The sequence below is a fragment of the Uloborus diversus genome, chromosome 4 (genome assembly GCF_026930045.1).
Source record: "Uloborus diversus isolate 005 chromosome 4, Udiv.v.3.1, whole genome shotgun sequence".
In the NCBI taxonomy this organism is placed as follows: domain Eukaryota; kingdom Metazoa; phylum Arthropoda; class Arachnida; order Araneae; family Uloboridae; genus Uloborus; species Uloborus diversus.
Window position 1 is genome coordinate 59,013,695 of NC_072734.1, and position 19,240 is coordinate 59,032,934.

Genomic DNA, 19,240 nt, shown 5'->3' on the forward strand with positions numbered 1-19,240 from the left:
TTAATTCATTTTAACGTGAGCACAAATTATAGTTCATAATGCATATATTTTCATCTTTTGTGCTAATTGAAAATACTCATAACTTGTATCCTTGATAACTATGATTTACATTAATGAGATTTTTGCCAAAAAATGCTCTACTGGTGTTTTGTAAATCTTGCATTACGCGCATTTATTCCTTAATTTGTTAGAAACTGATGTCAGAGTAATACAAAAACATCAATCAGACATCTCTTTCATTTTTTAAGTAGCCCGTGCAACGCCGGGCACGCAGCTAGTCCATACTATTAAAATTTTTCGACTATTTGAAGAGAAAAGGGGAATTCTGTCCATTACTCATCCTTTCCTCATTGTATCTGTTACTGGATGTCATCAGAATTTTCCATGTCTGTTACTGGAAGGAAGTCTAAATCAGGGTTTGGTTGGGTCATGGAAATCGTGGAAAGTCATGGAAAAAGATAAGCAAATTTCAGACCAGGAAAAGTCATGAAAAATTGAAATTTTCATGCAAAGTCATGGAAATTTATTTGAAGTCGTGGAAAAATGTCCTGGGCAAGGAGAAAGTAACAGTTGCTAAAAGAGCACATTAAAAATCTTGAGTGATTTAGCAGTATTGCGCATAAAAGCTAATAAAACTAAAAAATTATGTGATCTAAAACACAAATCCAAGTTTATCTCATTGCGTCCACTTTTGTAGCAGCCGTTTGACTTTTTTTTTTCAATATAATTTTACTGATTTGACATCACTCATTTTGAATTTATCATTATTTTCAAAACTTCTTTTATTTTATATTCTGTATATGTGAACTTGTGCTTTCTTCATTTTGTCATGCCTACTCAAAAAACTCAATTCAATTGCATCCAAGTTTATTTCCATCATTCTTAAAAACTTTATTATTAAATTGATCAGAGTTTATCTTAATTTGTTGAAGGTTTTAGAAAACAATGATCTTTAGTCCAGTGATAGAATAGAGAAATAGGGGAATTCTAATTACTCCAAAACAGTATGTGCTCACACATACGACCTCAAAGCTAATCCATGTGACCCACTACTATGTTCAATGTCATGGATCAAGCACTATGTTCTGGAATTACAGAACCTATTAATTTATATGCATTTGAAAATGTGCAAATAAGTAAACAAAACAAGTATACTTTTGAATCAGAAGATTGATTCATTACTGAATGTTTTTTTTTTTTTTTTTTTTTTTTTTTAATATCTGGTTTAGAAACAGGAATTTAGTAAAGAATGTAGCTTTAAAGAAACAAATTACTGTCATTGTCAAGTTATGTGGATGATTAAATGAACTCTTGACACTAAAAGGCATTTTTGAAGCAAATTTATTGAAACTTAGTAATTCAACCTTTGCCCCTTTCTTTATAAAAAAAAAACTATTAGACATTTTAGCACATTATACAGTCGACCCTAGTTTTACGCAGTTGTTACACTTGGAAATGCCGCGTAAATCAAAACCGTGTGAATTGAGACTTAATATTAGTGTTAAAATAGGGGTTAGGTTCCGTAGATAAAAAAAAAGAAATCTTCATTCTAGTGATGACTAATTGTATAATAAGTTTAATGTGCACGTATATCGATTTCTATGCACAACGTGTATAAAGAAAACACTAATTTAATGTTTATGAAAAGAACCTGGCTATGATAGTCTTTTGGCAGCCATTAAGAATTTTTCTCTCTTCTTTGCAGAGCATTAATGCATCCATGATCACTTGCATCATTTCCATGATAGACTCTTCCTTCACCAACAAATCAGAAAGATCATTTCTAACGTCTAGGAATGGCTCAAAATTTTCAATGTGAACGTGTTTGGTTGTGCGTCACCGACGTCTGTATCCTCGTTGCTCTTGTCCTCTTTTGTCATTCCTAAAAGCTTTTCTTCCAGTGAGCTCTGAATTGTGTGAGTTCAATAACTTTACTTCTGGAAAGAGCTCTGGAACCAACAACATAAAATGTCTCCAGTGGATCAAGCTCGATTATTAGCACGCCAAAATGCAGTTTATTATGTGTAATCTAAAATCTGTAGAAGTCAGGATTTTGAAAGAGAGAAAAATGTTATCTGTTTGCATTGCCGCATCTGCGTAAAACCAAAACTCATATGCATAAAATAAAATAAAGGTGTCAAATCTTAAACCGCGTAAAATAAACCTGCATAAAAAGAGGGTCTACTGTAGTCCATTCACTGTATATTCACTTTATTTACACTTATATGATGAAGACAAATAAGAATAGTTTAGTTTTATTATAGGTGTAGGCTGATATTTTTTCAACCACAAGTAAGTGCTTCGATGAGGTAGTGGCATTCAAACAGAAGTTTTGCTACTGCTCATTTTCAAAAATTGGCAAGTTTGATGTTAAATTGTGCTATTTTCTTCATGTAGCAAGGTCATGAAAATTTTTATGAAGTCGTGAAAAAGTCCTGGAAAAGTTATGGAATTCTTTCATCCAAAGAGACAAGAGAGTATGAACCCTGTAAATACATTAAAAGGCTCAGAAAATTGAGTTAACCTGAGAGCGATGTCTTAAGCATGTCTGTTGCTGGTGCCGTTACCCTATGTCACTATTTATTTCATGATATTTAATTTTTCAGATGAAACCAGATGTTCAAATGTATTTCACGGATCCTGATGTTTTGTTAAAGAAGAAGTTGAGAGAAATTCATCAGGTAATAAATCTCCTTTTTGTAGTCGTACAGCCCTTAAAATTTTTGTAAAAAAGTTCTTTTTTTTATTTTGCTAGTTTAGTCATGGTAGTTAGGTTTTAAATCTCCTTTAGAAATTAATGCCTTTTCAATTTAGAAAATGTGGTATGTCAAAATCGGAGGCATGTAAAATTGTGTATAATGTTATAGAATTTCGCTTGTACAAAGCTGCAAAGAAGTTCAAAGTACCTCTTCAACAGTCCTAAAAAAGAGTATTTGAGGCTATTGAAGTGTGTCAACATCCACATTTAAAAAAATCAAAAATGAATTTTTTAGCATTGCACAAAAATGAAATTCCGAGAACAAACACCTTAAAAAAAATGCTAAAGCTCCAGCTATCAAAACTATGAACTTGATGTTTTTCACTAGTGCATCATATGCCAGACAATGTAGGATTTCTACTTTAAGGGGGGAAAAGTACCATCCTTTAGAAAATTGCACCAAGTTTTGAAAGATAATGTATTTTGAGTGAAAAAAGATGCCATGCATAAAGTGTTTCATTCAATGAATTTTCACAAGAAAAATGCATGAATAAGAGAGCAATTCTGATTGAAAAGCCAGATACAGTGCAGAACCTTTTATCCGGGAACCAAAAAACCGCGAAACCAGAAAACTGGCAACCTTTTGCCGATTTTCCTGCTATTTGTAAAAAATGCATTTTTGGCAATTTTTGAAAAACTAAGCATTTTTTTGAAATATCTAAAAGAATATGAGCGGTTTCTTAATAAATTCTATATTACTCATCTATAATTCAGGAAAATGTTTTCAAAAACGAACTCCGAGCGTTCTCCTTAACACGGGGCAAAATTTCCGAAATACTTTCTTGAACTAAAAAGTACACTCATAAGTCTGAAATTTTCGTATTTTATTCCAACTGAATACTAAAAAAATGAATATTGTTTTATTCTAATGCAATATTTTATTGAATACTCTTTAATTAAAGCCTTTTGGAGCATAAGTGACGTCAGAAAAGTGCGGGAAACACCGAAAACCAGATTTGCAAATTTTTTGGATAGTTGATGGTGGAATCTAGAAATCGTTAAACGCAAGACTTATTAATCAAATTTCTATTGGTATGAACTTAATGCAAAAGCAATAGTTATCAATAAAAAAAAAACGTTCAAGAAAACTAATTCTTTCATACACTATAGTAGAAGAAATCGCACATTTATGTTCAAAAACTTGTTGCTTGCCCTTCCCTTCATTTTCTTCTGTTTTAAAACATAGAAAAGTGGGTTTTTTCCCCTTTTCAAAATTAATGTGAGGGTCTGAGGTCTTATGGATAACTTTCAATAATAAACATTTCTGAACTGTTTTCTTCTTATTTTAATATGCATTATATTACTATTTATTATAGTAATTGAAGTTTCATAAACAAACAGCCAATAGCGCTTTTTAGCAATCCAGAAAACCGGGAAATTCAGATATCCGGGACAACGTTGGTCCCTAACTTCCCAGATAATTGGTTCTCTACTGTATTGTGTATTGACAAAATAGTTTTTTAAGAAAAATGAAGTAACGCAGAAGAGATGGTAGACAGATCATGTTCCTCTATAAAACATGAGCCAATGCCAATAGCAACCTTACTTTGAAAAAATGTTTGCAAAATGAAACAGTTGTAGGAGCTCAAACAAATGTAAATTCAAAAAATTGACTCATTACAATTAACATACAAAGTATCAATGTAAATTGGAAACCATCCTGATCAAATCAAACATAATAATTTCAACAAAATGTCTCATGGGACAACTGATACCAAATTTACCATTAAATGTATTGCATCTATGAATAATGTTCTATATCACACAAAAGTGGAAAATCCTACACCAACCAAGTACTCCTCGGAACAACATATGATTAATTGGCACGCAAACAAAGGACTGAATTGTAATTCTGGGATGCGGGGGAAAAAGAATTGCAGATTTCTGGCATGCATTGATTGAAAGCAATAGGAAAAAAAAGTCAAAAAAGATCATATATAAAATTTACTAACTGTGAAAAGAAAAAGGACACAATGTTGTACAGCTTACCTTACCTCCTTATCACTGTGATTTAACTACCATTGAATATGTATGGTCTACTGTTGAGAGAGGTTTTTCTTTTTTTTTTTTGCATTAGAGGTACATTTTTTATTTTTGATGATTTTAATTACTTATCGCTATTGTAAACTAAAAATTCGTAATTTATGACATTTAGCATCTTTAATTTTTAAATCATTGGGTTGCCATATACTTGTAGATATTGCCAATTTTTTAAACAATTTTTTTGTCCTGGCCAAGTGGCCAAACCTAGTGATGTACCTTATATTAAAAAGTATGAATGGGAGAATGAAACATGACTGGAGATTTATCATTGGAAAATTTCAAAATTTCATTGTGCATTAGATGAAGTAAAAGTAAAGATTGGGATGTTTATTGCAGCAATCTATGGGGAAAAGATGGACTTGTGGAGCATCTTGTAGATAAACCTATTTTTAAAGTTGGAAACGAGAATAAGAATACTGATTAAAAATCTATTTGAAACGGGTACTTGTGAATGTGATTGTTTTTATAACATCACACCAGTGTGATTCTGGTGAATGAATTTCATTTTATTGCATTTTCTGTTGAATGGTAAACGTATCAAATCTGAAACTATTTCTTGAATTTGCTATTGTTTAACGTCCATTAATTTATTTGCAAAATAACCCTTTTATAACTTACTGAATTTATGTATATATATATAATAGTGATGGTGTTTGTACCCAATGGCCATAAGACCCCATAGCACCTACAGCCCTGAAAATTGACACAAATTCGAATGTACCCCGGGGTCTGCACCTCAAAGCCTGAATTATAAATTTCTAATTAGTTTTTTCATAATTAACTAATTAAGCTGAAATTTCATGTTTTTTGCCTGATTAGGGGGTAAAAAATCCCCCCACCTCCCTAACAACAGTTGGAAAGAGCTTTCCTTTCCGAACAAGATGATGTTTGTTCCATTTCAGGAGATATAAGCAATTCTAATTGTGATCCTAATTGAGCCAATTTTCAAGGCTAAACTTGATTTTTGTTTCTGCAGTTGACGTCATCTTCGGTATACGGTTGCATTCGAATAGCAGAACCGATGGATTCTTGATTTGGTTTTTGCGCTGTTGACATTTTTGTTAAATTCATTGTGCGAATGTTAATTGATTTTCTTTCTAATTTGAAAGTCGCTTGGTGAATTTGGCGGTAAACAACAGATTTGTGGATTATTTGTATATCCCGCATTTAGGTTAGGTTTTTAAAGGGTGTTCACGCATTTTAGTTAAAAAATATGATTACTGATTATTTGACATCAGAAGGGGAGGGAGGTATTTTTTTCCTTTTCTCAAACATTAGCTTTTCTATAGTTAAATTTTTCACATGGGGTGCAGGATTTCCTTTTTTTGTCCTCGATGTACCGTGCTTTTTAATCACATATGCTTATCGGCCAGAGTTCATTTCGCTCGCTAATTGGATGTGTTACTGTAGCACTGTCGCTTCCGCGGGACGTTTCACTGTATCTATTTTATGTTACATATTTGAGTACAGCAATTTTGGCATAAAAAGGTGAATGACACAAAACGCAACTGGAAATAGGTATAGAAAATACAAAAAAGATAGATATTGATTAATTAATACTGTTGCCAAATTTATTTAAACAGCCGCCGTCGACGCCAAACTTGGTGTAAAAACAGGGGGGAGGGGCGTAGATTTTTTTTATTCAATGGGTTTCCTTTAAATTCTTAGCACGAGCATCGCCATGTAGGTACAGCTAGTAATGAACATAGGTCAAGCAGTAGAACGTTATTAATCCAAACTCAATTGGGACCAAAGGCAACATATATGATCAGAAATCTGGACAGCATGAATGATAAGCAAAGCAAATCATTGGATAGACTGACTCACCATTCATTACAGTAATAAAAATGTTTTGTAGCAAAATTATGTTGAATTTTTTGCAAGACATTAACAATATAAAAATGTTCCTATCATTTCTTAATGAAGAATTAGCTCATAATCATTTGATTCAAACACTCGGAGTGTCGGAATGAAGCATGATCATGCTTCTGACTTGATCATTATTAGATCAAAATGAAAAGTGAATGTTTAGTCTATTTGAGTTCTTGCTATCGTAATTTAAAATTATCATCAATGTAAACAGAAAACTTTTTGAAGGATACAAATTTGATCCAGATAGACGAGGTTCTTCTGTATTTTGTTTTGAAATGCTTGTTTTAAATAATCATTTGCAATTGTTATGTGCAATTTACTAATGCTAGAAAATCAAAATATTTGTATTTGCCTTCCACTTCTTACAATTACTGATGTGATTAAATAGTTTTACTTAATTTCTTTAATGATTGCATAATTTTGTACATGCTATAAGGCAAGCAGTTCATTAAAATGTATATCATGCATCTCTGATTTTGTTTGTGTAAGCAAATTAAATGTTTGTACAATTTATATTAAAACCTCGTCTCAAAAAAAAAAAAAAAACCTAGGTTTAATATAACTGGTTGGAAATTTTAATGCTGTTAGCAGTAATAAATTGCTTATTACAAAAAAAAAAAAAAAAAAAAAAAACGCCAATATACAACACTTTGTGCTCCATTCTTTATTTAAGCTCTTCTTGGAAAAATTAGACAGAAATGTAGCAACAGACATTTTAGCAGGAGCTTTTCTCCTAAGCACGCTTGGAGTAATCGCCGATTACGTAATCATAGTCTGAGTAATCGATTAGGTTTTTGTGTAATCATAATCGTAATCTGTCGATGGGATACTGCTGTAATCGAAATCATAATCAGGATTTTCATGCGTAATCGTAACTGTAATCTAAGTAAAATAATCCGTAATTTCCCTTTTTTAATCGTGTAATCTTGACTTTCTAAAAGAAAACTTTTAAGCCTCCCTTTTATTAATGTATGGAAAGATAACACAGTTCAATAGTAACATTGAAAACAACTTCTTTCTCTAAACGACTATTCAGTGCTCGTCCCCACTCGTCCCTGTTTGCAAACGAGAGTCATAAATAGAGTCCCATCTTAAGCGTTTAGTACAATTAGTACCCTGTGGGCGCTTTTGCATTTCAGGGTTTCTTGGGAACGTCTTCCCAAATCCTTACAATTGGTGATTCATCAGTTTCCCTTTTATCTGGCAATGTTAGGCAATCAAGCGAAGCACATTGCCGCCTCAAAATCGTATTTTAGCAGAAAAGTACAATGATATCAAAAGTACAACTAAGTTTTGCGCAACAAAAAGCTTTTAGCTTTTTAATACGTTCATGAGAAAGTAGTGAATGACTGAAAAAAGATTTTGTCAAAAGAAAACCAAATTCGCATTGGTGTTTCAGTGGTTCTTTAAGTATTCTTGCCTTTGCACGTATTGCATTTATTTTTTGCTACATGACATCTAATCTAAACCCTGGTGAATAAGATCCTCGCATAGTTTCATCTTAAATGTATGTTTATATGTTTACAACTGATATTATCTCTAATTAATGAGTATGTATGAATGTAAAAATTTTGCATTGACAGATTTTATAAAATTTGTTTTTGTTTTATTGTATCAAGGAATTAACACAAATTTTGAACTTTAATTATCTTTTAAGCTACATTTTTCTAGCGAGAAAAATTGCACTTTACTGTTGCATTAAAACTGTGATGTATAAATATCATTATAAAATACTCATTTATGCAAAAAAAAAAAAGCTGTATGACAAAAAAGTAGAAATCATAGCAAAACATGTTATGTCCAATCTTATTTTTTATGAGTGTTAAGTTGAAACCTTTTAGCTCTTGTAAAAGTGCAATTTATATAGTATGTGAGTGATTCAAAAATGAAATCAAAGCATATGCAAATAGCTTATCAAATGATCATAAAATTGATCCTGTATAGGTTGTAGGGGTCTTACGCTCATAAGTATCCTTTTGCTAAAAATAATACTACCCAAGTGTTTTTTCACTTCTGCGTCATCTGCTCCAGTTCAACGATTGTTTAGCATTGCTGGAAATTTTTTCACTTCTCAAAGAATGAAAGAAAAAAAAAAGACATCTTTAAAGTATTAATTACACTTAAATGCATTTAATTCCTTTTTTTTAATTTTCAATTGTTTAGTTCCGTATTTTTTAGTTACACTTTCTGCTTTTTTATTACATTGCAGTTTTTCTGCATAAAGACCCATACGAGGTTCTTTATTTTTTTAAATAGCTGCATATTAAATTAACTGATAATATACTAAATAATTGAGAATACAATGCTGAAATATAACACACAATTTTCAAAAATAATAAGCTATAAAATGTTGAGCAGTTTAGCAGTAAGTCATTGCCCTTAAGCCAGGTCTAAGGTAGAACTACTGCAATGACAAAATAATAATGAGCAGCCGAGTCAAAAACAATATGCACTGTGTATCCCTTTGAATAAGAGTGCCTATACCTTAGGGTGGTCCAAAAAAGGCCCTTTTAAAAAATTCCTGATTTTTACTGGTCCTACCCCCTCATTTGGTTCCATCTGAGTAAAAATAATGATTGTGAAGTTTGAGCTCATAATTTTAACATTTAAAGGTAGCTCAACAGCCTCAAAGTTCCGTGTTTTACCATTTTATGCCATAAATGCAGATAGAAATAAAATTGACGCTAGGAAAAGTATATAATTTATTTAATTAAAATTTCCAGCATTTTGTAAATTAAAAATAGTTACATAATAATAATATTTCAACAGTTATGTATATGGCTTTCCTTAGTACACATTACAAACTCTGCTTTTTACATCCGGGATAAGTTCGTCAATGTTCTGCAACAACTTGCAACAAGAACTGGAATTGTTCTTCATTGCGTGTCATTGTCCCATTAAGCTCTTTTATAAGGGCTATACCCCTCTCAGAATTATCATTAACCACTGAAATTCCTTGGATAATCCTTCTTGCTTTCTTAAAATCCTCCTGAAGCTCCCAGATTTCTGGATCTACGTGAATGAAGGTATCGGGTAAACCCATGCTTTGAAAAAATGAAATTGACCCCTTTGTCACAAGTTCTTCAAATTTCATATCCATAAAATGTTTTAGCAAAACCTTAGAGTGCTTCACCACATTATTTTTCCCTTTTACTTCATTCATCGCCTTCATCATCTGTCTTTTAATGCAGTGTGGCACTTTATTGGCAAAAAGGGCTAATGCCACAAGCTCTTCTGACAAATACCACAGGTGACTGGCAAATTTCTGCGTTGCAGTTTTGTTTATGTCTTCATCAATCTTTTTATACTTCAATAAAGATTTCATTAAAATCATTATACGGTGAATTTTGAAGCATAGAAGCAGTTATCCAAGCCTTTAAATACACACGTACAACAAATATGCATATTTTTTGCAATCCATTTTCTTCTATTGACGTGATGGTAAATTGACAGCTAAACATCCATATTTTGAAACAATACAAAATTTTGGACATCCATCTAGCATGATGCATAGCCCCAGGTGCTACAAATTCGATACCATGTGGAGGGGCTTTGTTGAGAAATACTAAGCATAGTTCAAGACATTCTCAATAATCATCTCTCGCTTGCGTGTCATGTAGTAATCTTTCAGCAGATACTATTGTATCATCCTTTACATCTGTCATTTGTGCTAAAATGTCCTTATTGTTGATGCCTATGTAGGGTTGCCATTGGCGACTAAAAAGGCGACTTTTGCTACTATTTCTTACCTTAGGCGACTACGGTGACTTTTTTGGCAAAAAACAGGCCAAAAACGACTATTTAAAAAAAACGGCGACTTTTTGCAATAAAAAGCGACTATTTTTTCATATTTTATGAAATTCATTGAAAAAAAAAATAGGAAGAACGATTTTGAGCCAATCAGTTGCATTCCAACACACTATGGAGATTGCATCATACAGTTTTCTGCCAATAGCGTTTCGCCGTTGCGAATGCGTCCATCTGCTGAGGTCGAATGCAAAAAGGGAAGGGAAGGATAGAAAGAGGATCTGAGCTGAAGGAATCTTCTTTTGAACTTTCCCTTTATTCACTGCTATTTTGTTCCAGTTAAACTATTTTTAGATTGTTTTCTGTTAGTCCAGGGATTGCAGTTGTTTCTTATTTGTGTGTTTACCAAGGATCAAGGATTGTAGTTCCAGGATTTTGATAACAGCCGATGTGAAATAAATACATTCTCGTAAGTGTTAAAAAATATTATTTACTTTACATTATAACAGGGATAGATCGCCGCTTTTTGTCTTGGTTTTTAAAGACTTTTTTCCCGATTTTTCTCTGAAATTTTAAAATTTTCAAATCAATCAAACTTTTAAGTTAAAATATCATCTTTTTTCTTTTTTAAGGATAAAATTACTTTAATATGCCTCCCACCATCCTACCCGAAAAAAAATCGTAAGTTCTGCGAAACCAAAACTAAAAACATAATGCACATTGTGATTTTTTCCCCCTAAAGCTCAATTTTCGTTTTCTGTAATAAAATTGCATTATTAATAATGATCTCCAGTGCTTTGACTTAAGTTATCCTAATTTGTACGGCAAAAAACTAAAACATTCTAGCTTTTGTTAACATTCTAGGATCGAACACGTGCTTCGCCGAAAATTGCATGCCGTGTTCGAAATTGAAATCTTTTAGCATCCGGTTAGTGTTTGAACTATTTTAAAAGGTCTTGGATATTTTAAATTATGCAATCTTTGGGCAATTTATTTTAGTTTTTATTTCAATAATTTCTTAATTTTTTTAAAACTTTGTTCTTACGTTGTTATTACTTACGTATTTTTGTAAAAATACGAAAATTAAAACTAGTAAACTTCCTTACTTTTAAATTTATGTCCAAAATAAATATTTTCAAAGCTACTTGAACTGAATTTTCCTGTTTTTTGAAGTTCACATAGAAATGAAAATATAGAGAACAAACACTCAAGCGTCGAACACGTGCTTCACCAAAAATTGCATGCCGTGTTCGAAATTTAAATCTTTTAGCATCCGGTTAGTGTTTGAACTATTTTAAAAGGTTTTGGATATTTTCAATTATGCAATCTTTAGGGCAATTTATTTTGGTTTTTATTTCAATGATTTCTTATTTTTTTAAAAAAAACTTTGTTCTTAAGTTATTAGTTACGTATTTTCGTAAAAATACGAAAATTAAAACTAGCAAACTTCCTTACTTTTAAATTTATGTCCAAAATAAATATTTTCAAAGCTACTTGAACTGAATGTTCCTGTTTTTTGAAGTTCACATAGAAATGAAAATATAGAGAACAAACACTCAAGCTCGAACACGTGCTTCGCCGAAAATGTCTTGCCGTGCTCGAAATTTCAATCTTTTAGCATCCAGTCAGTGTTTTAATATTTTTAACACTCCGTCGGGGGCAACTGATCTATTAGGCACACCTCGAATTCTTTTGTTAGCCACGCCCCCTCAATAGCTCAAGGAAAATGTATATTCATTTTCTCAAATAAACTTGTTACATTCGAAAATCATGAAAAAACTGTTTTATTTCCCTTCTTTGGTGTTTGTAGTTGACAATTTTTTTGTAAGAAAATGTGAACATGCGTAGAAAAGATCAGTAGATCAAAGTGTGCTTCCCAGGCTCAATGCGCCCGATCGTGTTCTACAACATATTGCGCCCGACGGAGTGTTAAATGGTCTTAGATATTTTAACTTATGCTATCTTAAAGCAATTTATTTTGATTTTTATTTCAATAATTCTTATTTTTTAAAAATTTTGTTCTTAAGTTGTTATTAGTTACGTATTTTCGTACAAAAACGAAATTTCAAACTAGCAAACTTGTTTATCTTCAAATTTATTCCCAAAATAAATATTTTCAAAGCTACACTAATTTAATTTTCTTGTTTTTTAAGGTTCACATAGAAATGAACGTGACTAAAAATTGAGCTCTAGGAGAAATTCATATGAAAATGAAAATTTGACTCCTTTTAGCTGGAAAATTCTTCAAGTGATCACTAATAGCACTAAAATATAAAATGTAAAAAAATGAAATGAAAATTGATTTAACAATTAACAACAGTCATAAATTTACTTGAATGTTCATGTATTGGTTTGCAATAACTAAGTTTAGCTTATTAGGTAATTTAAAATATGTTTTCACATGTAGAAGTCTGATAACATTACATCAGCATCTGCTAAAACAAAAAACCTGTCACTACAGGAACATAAACTGGATCCTTGCCCTAAAAGTTAGGCTAAGAAGTAGAACTGGCCCTGCCATTATTTAAGAATTTTTTAAGATGTTTTGTTTGACGTTGTCATGGTGCCATGTTCACATGAGCCTCCCCCCCCTCCCTTATACTCGTTTGTTGTTTACTTTGTTGCTAGCAAAGGCCCTAAACTTCCTTGAATTGGATTCTGCATCTCTGAAAGATGAGTGGAAAGTATTACAATCAGAATTTTCTTCCCCATCTATTAATGATCAGCATGAAAGAGTTGATCATTTTTGGAGAGATGCTCTAAACATGAAAACTCCTCTTGGAGAACTAAAATATCCTTTATTTAATAAACTTGTCAAAGTTAGCTTATGCTTGTCTCATGGAAATGGAGACGTGGAGAGAGGATTCTCTATTTCAAGAAGAATCCAAGCTGAAGATTAGTCAAAAATGTCCGAGCGGATGCTTAATGAAAGACTTATTATAAGAGACGCTTTAACGATATACCAGCATGTAGGCGAGGTAAAAATAACAAAGGAAGTTTTAAAATTGGCATATGGGGCACACAAGTCATATGAAAATTATCTGGAAGAACAAAGAAAGTTGAAGGCTCAGACTTTGAAAGAAAACAAAGAATGTGAACATGTGATTTAAAAAGAGAAACAGAGAGAAGAAGAAATAAAGAGCAAAGCACAATCAATTAAACAACTGGAAGACAAAGCAAAAATAGCTGCTCAAGAGAAGAAATCCAATCAAGAATCTTCAGATTCGCTATTGAAATTAGCAAATCAACTACTAAAATCAGCTATTAAGAAAAATGATTTGTTAGAAATTAGAGTAGCACACGGGATGATAGAAGGTGCAGAGAAGTTACGAGAAAAAGAAAGAACTGTAGAGCGGAAAGAAACAAAGCTAAACCATATTGTTAACAAAAGAAAATCAAGTTTGATTGATATTTATATTGCTAAAAAAATAAAATAACTAAATTTTCTATTTTGTTAAAGTGTTAAATGAAAGATTTTTAATCATACGGCGTTTAAATCTCTGTTTTAATCACACTCAAACTCAATTTATAATTCCTTTGTCTTGACTTTAAAAAAAAAAGATCTTCATTAAATTCTATTATTATTAGTACCATTAAAAAAATGCTGAATGTACCAAGTTAATCTTGAAAAAAAATATTATGTTTGGGAAAAGTTTTTATTTTCTTGTAGTTACTATAGCTAGTCATCTTTTGATTGTGTGACATAATGTATTTTTTGAATTTGTAAGTATTTAAAAATATTGGAAATATCAACTTCATTACTATTCTGAGAGTTGCTTTTTTAAGTAGTAGTTCCAGTAAAAAATGTTGAATGATGTTAAAACTTATGTTAGATCTGAGAAATTAAGTTTTGATTTTTTTCTTTTTTTGCATTTACTATAAATAGCTATGTTTTAAGATTGTCTGTGATTTTGTTACACTAAGTATTTTTTGAGTTAGTAAATAGTTAAAAGGTATTGGAAAAAAGCAACTAAATGGATGAAAAAAGCAACTTAATCATTGTGCTGAGGAGACTATTTAGGCGACTTTTTTTTACAATTCAGGCTACTAAAGCAACTATTTTGAAGTAAAATTTGGATGGCAACCCTACTATGATGTCTTTGTCTATGAATTCCCAGTAGGCCTGGAATTGTTTAAAAAGAGGTACGTCTGGTGCGGAAGAAAAACCCAAACATTTATTAAACACCGCACCAATAATTAATTCCACAATGTGATGTCGACATGGAAAATATAGTAACCTTTCCTTTAGTTTTTTCTCTAGTAAAACACGGGTACCCTGGATAAAAATGAAACAACGTTTAAAAGCATAGAAAGGATAAAAAGTATATAAAAACGCAGACACGTTTCAGAGGCAATAGCCTCCTTCCTCAGTGCGAAATGTACAAATGGATGAATCAAGGTCAAGGGAAAGTTTAAATTGCGTAACCGGAAAAACATTGACCAATCAGCAATCAGCGAGTGCTGAGACAAAATATGACGTATTCTAACATATAAGATTGAATAAGATTGGAGAAAAATTCGGAACAGCAAAAGACTCATTGCAAAGATTATTTAAGTTTTTATGAATGTAAAAGGATTCCAGAAAATCTAATTCACCTACTGTTGTAGGTCTGCAAATGATCTTGGCTTCCGAAAAGAGAAAATTGTGCCCTGTGTCCCAACAATGTTTAGCAATTGAAGATTTGTTCAGTTCCTGTTTTTTAACTTGGTTTTCATGTTCTTTCAAACGAAATTTAAGTGAACGTCTTGTCTGTCCCACGTAACCGATATTACATTGACAAGGAATGTGATATATGCCCCACTGATCAAGTGGTTGGATTGGGTCCTTCAGTTTGGAAGAAGAAAGTTTATTTATGGGTTTGTAAATTACGCGAAAGTCAAATTTACTGAGAATTCTAGAAATACGAAAAGAAATATGTGGATAAAACGGTAAAACCACAAAATTTGTAGAAGAAAAACTACGTATGTTGGAGGTTTTATTTCGGGTTGAAAGTTTGCAAAAAGCCCTGTCGATGACCTGAAGAGGATAACCCCTGTCCAGAGCCACGGCTTTCAAAAAATTGAGTTCATTGTTGAGAAGGGTCTGATCAGAACATATGGAGATGGCTCGGTTGACAAAAGTATAAAAAGCAGACATTTTTTGCTTCTTCGGGTGGCATGAACGAGAGTGTGGGGGAAGACAGGCAGCAAATGGTTTTCGGTAAATGGGTACCCTTGCTTTCCTCAATATGGACACTCGTATCAAAGCACATTGCAGAAACTTTGGCCCCAGTCCTGTATAGCTCACCTTCTTTATTTTTTTGTGTCATTGTGCTTCTGTTTTTTTTTTTCAATAACTTCCATTGTTAATAAAGTTTTTCTAACTTGGGCTGACAGTTTTGGGGTCTTTGTACAAGTATTCTGGCTTTCTGCCCAAATTTTGTTATTTCTTCTATTGTATTTCTTGAAGATTCTCTTACGGTTTTCTTTAATTCAATATGGTTAAGAAGAAACATACCAAATGTCATACGAATTGAAGGTAGTTTACTACCTGTCAGCTCACTTATGGTTGAACTAAGAAGATAAAACCTCTGATTTTGATCTAATTGATGTATTTGCCATGCTCAGTTATTTTCAAGTAAAGAGACATATGCATTTCAAAAATAAGTACAAACTACCATTCCAACAGCGGTGAAATCAAAACCAAAACAATTAAGAATACATACATACATAAGCAACACCAAGTTGAAAAATTATTTGATCACGACTGTTAAAGGAGTAGATTTTATGTATTTACTTGTATTTACAAAAGTATTTTCATAATGGCTATTGTTAAGTCTCTATATGAAATAGCAATTTTATAAAGCAATTGTTTTCTTGTTAATAAAAATAGCAATTGTATTTTACCTTAGTGAGGTTAATGGTCGTGTGTTGTACGCGTTCTATTCAGCAATGATGAAAACTTTATCTGCGTTGAGATACCTTTAAATATTACTGAAATGTTTTCAAATTTTGTCTGATTTAATTTTTAATACATTGGAGCAAAATGGGAGGGTAGGACTCAAAAAAAATTTCACCTTTGAAATTTTGCACCACCCTACTATACCTGTACAGTCATTGTAGCTTTGTGTAATGTAGGCAATTTGAATTTTCTAGATTTTTTTAAAAATCTTTCATATATTTCTCCTTTCCTGCCACAGCGCAATAATACAAAATAAATAATCTTTATTTTAATACTACCCGGTAGTTGCAATTATCTCTTTAATATTAAATCAAAAATCATAATTTTCAACTATCACGTTGTTGATGCAAATGACTGATATATATACATTATAATATAAGTCTGTAATCACAATCAAAATCATAGTCGGCATATTATCATCGTAATCGATTACATTTTCTACATAATCGGATAGTTGCTGTAATCGTAATTATGTTTTGCCAGAGGATTATAATCGTAATCGTAATTCCCTTTTTATCGCGCCCGTAATCATAAATGTAATCAATTACATTCACTCGTAAGTGACTACAAGTCTGCTCCTAAGCAACATCTTTATAAATAAAACAAAGAATATGTCTGCATATATGTATGTTCCCTATACAAACCTACAGTTTACGTCGGATCAAGACCAAATTTGACAGGGAAGTACTTTGGCACCCGAAAAGAAACGTAGGTAGTAAAAGTACCGAACCGTTAAAACTTAATTTTAGTGCCCGAAAATGGCATTAAAAGGCTCTTTCTATCCGAAATAATTATCTGATTTCTTTGATTCAGGTCCCATTTGAAAGCCCGTGAAAAATACCCATAGAATTGATTTATTTCCTTTGAAATCTATATACATAAATGGCTACTTCTGTATGTAAAGATGTCCGGGGTAAACTTCAAAACTACTGGACCGATTTTAGCCATTTTTTTTGCCATAGATAGCTACATTATTAGGGAGCAACATAGGCTATAATTTATTTCTAGAAAACTTAGTTTAAAAAAGTTATGATGAAAACAATAAATTTCATGTAATTTCACCTTTAAATGATTAAATATAAAACTGATTGTTACAAACATTCATTGCCTTACAACAGCAATATTAATAGTAGTCATAATGAAAATTTTGAATCAAGGCTTCTCCGGAGCAAGCATGAATTTAAAGTCATTTAAATATTTGGAAATTACTTTTTGGAGAAAACCCTACACTTAAGGAAACATAGTAGAGATCCTTCTTTTGGGGGGGGGGGGAGGGGGTGTTGTGTGTACTATTTAATAAAACAGATAAAGCACACAGTTTTTAAAGTGATCTTTGTTTTTGTTAGTTCATAATTTGGAAATTCTTCAAATTTTAATGTGCTTAAATGTCTTGCTTTCATTTCTAACTGAATACTATTTCGTTCTTTATACTTAAATGAAAGAGCTTGATTTTTAATCACGTCAAAGCGGTGAGTTTTGAGTTCTTTCAGTTAAAACAGAAAACGAATAAAAGTAGCGATTGTTTCTCACAATTATTACTGACCCAGGCACCGCCGGGTATTTTTGCTACTTAAAAATAAGAAAGCTGTAAAATCACTGGGAAAAAATTAAAGCACTGCTAAGCCTAGGAACAGAAATTTCAAATCTGGAAAATTATCGTTTGAGCGGTATCATTTTAAATTAGCGTTCAGAAGGTTGCCACTTTTTTTTTCTCGGTTGTGACTAGTGATGTGGATCAGGTAAATACATAGCGGGTAGGTAAATATTTTTTGGGTATTTACCTGGGTATTTACCCAAGGCCTGGGTAAATACCCAAAAACTAGGTATTTTACAAAAAAATGCAAAAAGTGAATGGGAAATTTTTTTTCAAAATCTAAATATGAAATAATTGGTAAAACTGATACATACATATGTATTACACAGTTTATAATATTTTTAATTGAAAGACTTGATGAAATTATGTAAGAAACATATCGTGAACCAAAGAATCTTTCTTTTCAATGTCATAGTTGGAGAAGTATAAGCAATTCAATGATGAACTTGGAAGAATAAACAGAGAAGTTATTAAGACTATGATGTTATTTATTTTATTGCTGTTTAAGTGATAACGTGGCAAATATAGAAAGTTTTCACATTAATAAGCAAAAAAAAAAAATTCAAAATATTGATTTCTGTTGCCTTGCTCATTTGCATTTGCTCCCTGGTACTTCATGATGAAAATTTATTCAAACTATTTTTAATACAACCAATTAGTGATATAGGGTGGGAAGATATTTTTTTTTACGATATTTATCCGAAGGCAGGGTAAATCCCCTAGAAATTGTGCATTTTGCAAAAAAATTTAGGTGGTATCAAAAGGTGATGATTTTTTTCAAACATAAACCAAAAAAGGAATGATTAAAAATATAAAAAAATTTTGTGTTATAATTTTTTAATAAAAGGCTTAATGAAAAAATGATATGCAGAATACGCCTGAACACTTGAACTAGGTTTGGAGGAAATTTCTGTAAAAGATATAGGTAAATAAATAGTAATAATAAATTGAGCAACATTTCGTTACATTTTGATGTCATGCAGGGACATATTACTGGGTTATAAAAAATGAGGACCTTAAAAAAAATTGATTTTTTTGTAACCAGTTAAGCTTTTTACTTTTTGTAGAATGGCTTTTTATATCTGAAATTTGGCTATCAACATTGATTAGGCATATCCAACACATTTAATGTGAATATCATATTTGATTGCTTAGTTGTTTAATACAATAATTCTTTAAACATGTGATCAAAATACAATTTTGGGCAAAAATTTATTTTGTATATCATTGGTTATATACATAATGGAATACATACAGAAAAGTATTTTAGCTGAATATAAGTTTT

The 19,240-nt window shown here is 31.6% G+C and overlaps 1 protein-coding gene across 1 annotated transcript in view; it reads left to right on the forward strand.

The window, feature by feature from the left end:
• The window catches only part of LOC129220591 (probable E3 SUMO-protein ligase RNF212), a 49,214-nt gene that overhangs the window by 11,117 nt on the left and 18,857 nt on the right, over window positions 1–19,240 (forward strand). Inside the window, exon 3 of the mRNA XM_054855021.1 lies at window positions 2,607–2,681. Within this exon, the coding sequence (XP_054710996.1) occupies window positions 2,607–2,681 (75 nt within the window). The remainder of the gene's footprint in view (window positions 1–2,606; window positions 2,682–19,240) is intronic.